General features: G+C 54.5%; 1 protein-coding gene across 1 annotated transcript; it reads left to right on the top strand.

Annotated features, from left to right (window-relative positions):
• The first annotated feature begins 554 nt into the window (after positions 1–554).
• Positions 555–7602, top strand: LOC307114846 (synaptic vesicle membrane protein VAT-1 homolog). The gene is made up of 6 exons (XM_079797682.1): positions 555–905; positions 2842–3049; positions 3446–3616; positions 3935–4024; positions 4858–5099; positions 6082–7602. Exons 1-6 carry the CDS (start codon positions 600–602, stop codon positions 6163–6165), a joined length of 1101 nt encoding a protein of 366 aa, XP_079653808.1. The 5' UTR covers positions 555–599; the 3' UTR covers positions 6166–7602.
• The last annotated feature ends 106 nt before the right edge of the window (positions 7603–7708 follow it).

Below are 7708 nucleotides of genomic sequence, written 5' to 3' on the forward strand. Positions count from 1 at the left end.
TCGAGGATACTCGATTTAATTTTATCTTTACCCTTTATCAAGCAGTATCTTCACCATTTTGACAGAAGGGAAAATTGAAGCACAGAGCTTTAATAAACAAAATCCAATGGAAAGTTTTTAAGACTCCACCTCCCTGCTCCAAGTTTGCCATTGATAGACCACACGGAATGGGTCACACAAGGGTAGAGTCAGAGTCTGAAGAATAAGTTGGTTGGGTTCCGGTCTACAGGTGGCTAGCTCTTCAAATTTGAAGCCAGCTCAGATTTTGAGATCGTCCTTCAGACTGCCCCTTAACATATATTTTAACTTGCGTGAGGTTCATTATGAATACACAAGTAAATTAAATCGCGATCTGCATGGCCCCAAGAACGCCCTCGCTCTGTCTGTCCGCAGAGGCTCCAGTCTCCAGTTTTCTCGCGCCCGCGGCCCCCGCACTGTGGCCTTGGCCCTTTAAGGGGGCGCGCGAAGCCCCGCCCCTGGGCCGGCGCCCCGCCCCTCTGCTCTGAGCCCTCAGCCGCGGCTCCTCCGGACGCGCGCCCCGCCCTCCCCAGCTGTGCACCCTTCAGTCCAGCTGTGCGCGCACGTCGGGAGTCCCAGCCATGTCCGCGGAAAGAGAGGTAGCCGAGGTGGCCACCGAAGCCGTGGGCGACGCCCACCAGCTGCGCAGCCTGGTGCTCACCGGCTTCGGCGGCTACGACAAGGTGAAGCTGCAGAGCAGGCCGGCCGCTCCCCCGGCCCCCGGCCCCGGCCAGCTGACGGTGCGCGTCCGGGCCTGTGGGCTGAACTTCGCGGACATTATGGCCCGGCAAGGAATCTACGACCGGACGCCGCCGCTGCCCTACACTCCGGGCATGGAGGGCTCGGGAGTCGTGGTCGCAGTGGGCGAGGGAGTCAACGACCGCAAGGTGAGCGGACCAGCCCAGGGCCGGGAGGTGCAGGTGGCCGGGCAGGAGGGGCGGGCTCCGGGGGTGTGGCAGCGCGGGGGAAACTGGCAGGGACCTGGGTAGACGGGCATGGAAGACGTAGGACAGGAAAGGGGCCTGGCTTCTGAAGCTCCTGAAAAACTGGATGTATATTCCCAACTATTTTTTTTCCCCAACCATTTTTAATGGTGGCCGCCGCCCAGAAGCAGGGGTGGTGGTGGTGGGTGTGTGTGGGGAAAAAATAAGGCGCCCACGCGCATGCAAGGAATGACCTTATTACGCCCCCCACGCCCCCGCATCCCGCAATCCCCAGTTAAACCACACCTGTACCCCTGCCCAACAAACACTCCCCGTAATGGTGTGTTGTGACCCCGACTGGTGCCTCGTTCCTCAAGTGAGCTTGAGCAGCTATGGAGTCAGGGTTGGGCGGCGGCAGAGCCCCGTGGTCTGTGGGGGTGTGAGGCGGCCCCTCCCAGGACAGGCCAGAGACAGGCACGCCCACCCTATGGAAGAGAGGGAACCTGCCACCACCCCTCCACCGGCCCCACAATGCCAGTCTGATTTTGTTGGGGGCCAGGGAGGGGGGAGATATGGGGACGGAGTTGAGATTACTTTTCTAGATCTTTGTTTTGGACTTTGTCTCCTGTGACTGCAATATCTCCTCCTCCTCAGATGACTCAGCCATCGGGTCACGATCCCCGTGGGCAGACCCTGCCTAAGCCTTCCTCGTGGAGGACCCTCCGAACCCCTGGCGGTGCTTTTTTGGACTGGGGTTGAGGGGTGTGGCACCGGGAGCAGGTTGGCCCAACTCTGCAGGTCTTTTTCTCCTTTTTGTTTATCATTAATCTTGGCCACAACCCTGGACACCGGAGAGTTCCAAATGACCAACTTTTTGAGAGACTTGGAGTGAGCCTTTGCATATCATTTGTTTATGGGTTTCTTTTCAAATCAGGCCCCTCAGATGCAGCCTTTCTCTTGCTGGACCTGCCAGTCCTAAATCCCAGAGCTGGAATTCTTGCCCTGCTCTCCGCTCTCTGCATGCCGCCACCATGTGCCATGTGAAGGAAGCCCTAATGCCCAGCAGTGTGCTCTGTCTGCCAGGCCTGGGGGCTTCGCCAACACCGACACACTAAGGAAGCCCCCAAGCCCTGCTGTCTGGGCTCTGTCTGCCATGTCTGGGGACTTCCCCGCCACTGCCACGCTAAGGAAGCCTCCATGCCCTGCTGTCCCGGCTCTGTTTGCTGGGCCTGGGTCTTCCCCGCTGCCACTGCGCTAAGGAAGTTCCCAAGCCCTGCTGTCCGGGCTCTGTCTGCCGGGCCTGGGGCTTCCCCCGCCATCACCCTGCAAGCAAAGCCTCCATGCCCTGCCGTCTGAGCTCTGACTGCTGGGCCTGGGGGTGCTCCCGTCACCGCCGTGCTAAGGAAGTCCCCAAGCCCTGCTGTCCCGGCTCTGTCTGCTGGGCCTGGGGCTTTCCTGCTGCCGCCACACTAAGGAAGCCTCCATGCCTTGCTCTCCAGGCTCTGTCTGCCATGTCTGGGGGCGGATCAAGCCGCGCTGTTTGGTCCCTCCTCCCTCAACCCCAGTGGGGCTGACAGACCCAGACACTGTAGCAGCAGTGGAGCGGGAGGCTGGATCCGCCCCCTCCAGAGGCAGATCCAGCCTGCTACTCCTGCGGACAGGCTGGACACTCCAGCAGCAGGGCTGAGGGGACTGGGTGCCACCATCTTGTGGCTATGGGGGCTGCCATTTTTGTCGTGGAGTGATGGTTAATTTGCATATTACTCTATTATTAGGATTACCATAACTACCGCTGCTCCTTCATTACCAGGAAGAGGGCCGTGTACATAACAGAAGGTCATAAATTGCCAATGAGTGAATGAATGAGTGACTTAATCATGCTCTGCTTTCATTCTTCAAGGTAGGGGATCGGGTGATGGTGTTGATCCCCTCGGGCATGTGGCAGGAGGAGGTGACTGTGCTCTCAACACAGACCTTTCTGATGCCTGAGTCCATGACCTTTGAGGAAGCTGCTGCCTTGCTGGTTAATTACATCACAGCATACATGGTCCTCTTTGACTTTGGCAACCTACGGCCTGGCCACAGCGTCTTGGTACACATGGCTGCAGGTAACAGGCCCCTTTCCTTTATTCCCCCCCTCCTTACCCAGATTTCCTCCTAGGCCCCTTCTCAGTAGCATGTCTGGACTGTTGCCATGGTAACACCAGGCTGCCTTGGCCTATGGCGCCAAGGCCTCTGCAGTATTGTTGCCGTGGCAACATTCAGGCACCAGATCCAGCCTGGTGTGCTATCCATAGCAACATGCTGTGGCCCAGCACCCCTTCCTTGCCAGCTACCCTTCCCCCAATTCTCAGTCACAGAAATTGGACATGAGATGAGCGCAGAAAGCCTCCGATTGAGCCCAGGCAAAATGAAGATGATGGGGTTGGTCCTTGAGAGGCAAGAATGGAGACTGGTGGCTGGGTGACTCTCTATCCCCTACTTATGAAGGTGTCTTGCTGCAGGGGGTGTGGGTATAGCCACCTTGCAGCTGTGCCGAACAGTGGAGAATGTGACAGTGTTCGGAACGGCCTCGGCCAGCAAGCACGAGATACTGAAGGAGAACGGGGTCACACATCCCATTGACTACCACACGACTGACTACGTGGATGAGATCAAGAAGATCTCCCCCAAAGGTGGGGTCAGGGTATGGGATGGCATGGGACAGAGGGGAGGTCTCCAAATTGGTGGATTCTTCTTTTTTTTTTTTTAATATATTTTATTAATTTCTTACAGAGAGGAAGAGAGAGGGATAGAGATTAGAAACACCGACCAGCTGCCTCCTGCACACCCGCTACTGGGGATGTGCCCGAAACCAAGGTACATGCCCTTGACCGGAATCTAACCTGGGACCTTTCAGTCCGAAGGCCGACGCTCTATCCACTGAGCCAAACCGGTTTCGGCCAAATTGGTGGATTCTAACACTGCTCCTGGTCCCCCTTATTCTGTGACAGGCGTGGACATCGTCATGGACCCTCTGGGTGGGGCCGATACTGCTAAGGGCTACAACCTCCTCAAACCCATGGGCAAATTGATCTCCTATGGTAAGTCAGTGGGCCAGAATGGAGAGGGATACAGGGGCCCAGGGCTTTTGAATGAAGAAGGGGCAGGGACCCAGGAGCTGGAGAGAGAGTGCCAGGGTTAGGATGGCCCTGAGATGTTGCACTCAGATTGCTGCCTCCTGGGAGCAGCTGTTGTCATTTTTTTTTCACAACCTTCCATGTGAGTCACAGTAAATTGTATTCTTTCTGTGCTCCTGTTTGGGGATTATTCTTTATTTAAAATATATTTTTATTGATTTCAGAGAGGAAAGGAGAGGGAGAGAGAGATAGAAACATCAATGATGAGAGAGAACCATTGATTGGCTGCTTCCTGCATGCTCCACAGTGGCGATTGAGCCCAAAACCTGGCTATGTGGCTTTGACCGGTATCGAACCCGGGACCCATCAGGCCGCAGGCCTCCGCATTATCTGCTGAGCCAAAGGAGCTAGAGCTGGGGATTATTCTTGATGCACAATCGCCCAGTCCGCCTTCCTCTGTTCTACCCTCCTGGCTTCTGGGACAACTGCATTTCCATTTAGAAAACCATTTCATATACCTGAAACTAACACAAAATAATATTGAATGTAAACTGTCATTGAGAAATAAAATTTAAAAAACCATTTCACATAAAAATAAACAAATAAAGATTAGAACCATTTTTGAGTTAGATGGAGTCTTTTGGGGCCTGGTAGCCTGCAGGCAGTGGATTATCCTGGCACTTCCTGGCACTAGTGTGGATAATTGTAAGGGCCCACAGGGGGCAGACGAACACGAGTCCAGACACAGGGCTGTGCCTGGCACCCGGATTCATAGGCTATGTCTCCTTGTCTCTCAGGAATGGCCAACCTGATGACAGGCCCCAAGCGGAACCTGATGGCCCTGGCACGTACATGGTGGAATCAGTTCAGCGTGTCAGCTCTGCAGCTGCTGCAGGCCAACCGGGCTGTGTGTGGCTTCCACCTGGGCTACCTGCATGATGAGGTGGAGCTGATTGATGGTGTGGTGACCCGCCTCGTGGCTCTGTACAATCAGGGCCACATCAAACCTCACATTGACTCTGTGTGGCCCTTCGAGAAGGTGAGTGTGATGGCTCTGCAGGGAGGGCCTGGGCAGGACCCTGAAAGGCTGGGGTCCTGGGGGTAGGATTCTTTGGGGGAGGAGAGCCTCCTCCTTTAGGGAGAGCCTCCTCCTTTAGGCTCACTCTCTGGAGCACTGGGAGCAGTGCCTTGTCTTCCTTTTATATTTTTATTTATTTATTTATTTATTTTTAATTTCTTTATTGATTAAGGTGTCACATATTTGTCCTCATCCCCCCATTCCCATCCCACACCCCTCCCCACGGATGCCCCAACCCCCTGTTGAACTTAACCATTGGTTAGGCTCATATGCATGCACACAAGTCCTTTGGTTGATCTCTCCCCCCTCCCCCCACCCTCCCCTATCCTCCCTCTGAGGCCCGATAGTCCGATCGATGCCTCCTTGTTTCTGGTTCTGTTCTTGTTCATCAGTCTATGTTGTTCATCATTTCCCCTAGATGAGCGAGATCATGTGTCACTAGAGATATACTTATATGAACTGAATGTGAGATGAGCAATAATAGTTATGCTGACAGGCAAATGAATCAGTCTGTAGTGAGTCTCTTTCTGGACCAACAGTTCTTCCGAGACCCAATATCAATGTCCACCAGTTCCTTATGTGTACATGTCGGCATTGACCCCTCTGCTCTGGATGGTGGACAAATGGTGGTAATGCAGGTTCGATTCCCTCTGGTTGGGTCTTGTCTTCCTTTTAAAAAAAATATATATATATATATATATGTATATATATATATATATATTTTATTGATTTTTACAGAGAGGAAGGGAGAGAGATAGAGAGTTAGAAACATCGATGAGATAGAAACATCGATCAGCTGCCTCCTGCACACCCCCTACTGGGGATGTGCCCGCAACCAAGGTACATGCCCTTAGACTGGAATCAAACCTGGGACCTTTCAGTCAGCAGGCTGACGCTCTATCCACTGAGCCAAACCGGTTTTGGCCCTTGTCTTCCTTTTCAGGTGATGGATGCCATGAGGCAGATGCAGGAGAAGAAGAATGTAGGCAAAGTCCTCCTGGTGCCTGGGCCAGTGAAGGAGAACTAGGATGGGGGGCTGGGAGGCCCTCGGGAAGAGAGAAGCTGGGAAGCCATGTTATGTTGGCTGCCAGATCCTCGAATTTCATCCTCTATCATAACGCTCTGCCCTCTCTCCCCCAAAGGTCTCCGTGGTGATGACCTCTCCCCTGCCCTGTGTTTTCTCTTTAGCCAGGGCTGCCCCCTCCCTCCTTCCTGCCCTCTGAAGAGGTTGGGAAGTGACCACTTGGATGTCTGGGCCCCGCCAAGGGGACAGGAAGGGTCAGAGGGAGACCGGCCAAGACTAGCCAATCCCTTCCCGTTCTGTTCTACGTGCTTCCGCCTCTGCCTCATCTCCCCTCCTGCCCCTGCCCCACTACCTCCCCCAAAGAAATGAGATGTCAGCTCAGGATATGGGGCCAATCTGTGTGAGTCCAGCATGTCCCTGTTTTGCCCTAGTGTCCCTTCAACCCGGGCCGACCAGCGCCCACCTCTGAACTCCTTTGCCTCATTGTGTGGCCTCATCTTCTTGTCCCCCAACTTCTTAAGCACAATTGGGCTTCTTCCACCTCCAGGTTTCCTGCCACTCTTAACCCAGGTTGCCTCTTACAACAAGGGCAGGAATCACACCTGCTCCCCTAGGTTACGACTCTGTGGGAGGGACACAGAGGCCCCCCCTCCTTCACTGAGTTCTCTGGATTTGTTCTCAGTGCCTTAGCAATGGAAAACCTGTGCTTGTGTATATGGGGGGGTCCCTGTCCCTGTCTCACACCTCCTTCTCCACCCTTGTACTCCCCAGTGCCTTCCTTGTTCTGGTGGAGCTGGGGTTCTACTGCTCCCCAGTCCCACAACACCCCCAAAAATCTGTGAGTGTGCCAGTGTCAGGGGCAGGAGCAGCCCCTAGCCTCCTAGGTCCTGTGCCATGTCCTGTCTCTCTCTGGGGCTGTCATTTCTCTCTCAGTGGTTGAGGAGGAAGAGGTGGGGAAGTTTTCTCAGCCTTGCAGATAAGGATGGCATTTACCAGCCAGAGCCCTGGGAGTCAATGCTGTCTATTTCTTGTTCTGGGACCAAAGTAAAAATTAAAGCACATCCCCGTGCAGTCATGGGAGGCCCCCTGCCCCCTGCCTTCTCAGAGCAGGGAGGTACCTTTTCAAACTCATCCCCAAACTTTGTTTACATGGGTGGGGAGATGGTGTCGGGGGTGTTGCGGGACGCGGATTAGGAACTGGGCCCCCGGAACCAAAGTGGGGATTTCCTAGGGCACAGGTGTGGCTCCCTCTGCTCTCTGAGCTGGAATTAAGAAGGGTTCTTACCCAGCCATTGCCAATGGGAGGTGGCGGGGAGGGGTTCAGCCTCTTCATTGTCTAAATGAGGCCTAAACGGTGTGAAGTGCGACTTCTGCTTGTGTGTACCCCACCCCATGACCGAAGCTGCCTTTGTGTTTGTGTCAATAAAACGCTAAACCCTGGATCCTGGTTGTTGCCTCTGAGAGTGGAGGGGAAGGTCAGCTGGGGAAGCCAGTGCTGGTGGTGGAAGGCTAGGGTTTCTGCCCTCCCCCAGCCTCCTTCCTTGCC

This window comes from Cnephaeus nilssonii, assembly GCF_951640355.1.
Source record: "Cnephaeus nilssonii genome assembly, chromosome: 19".
In the NCBI taxonomy this organism is placed as follows: Eukaryota; Metazoa; Chordata; class Mammalia; order Chiroptera; family Vespertilionidae; genus Cnephaeus; species Cnephaeus nilssonii.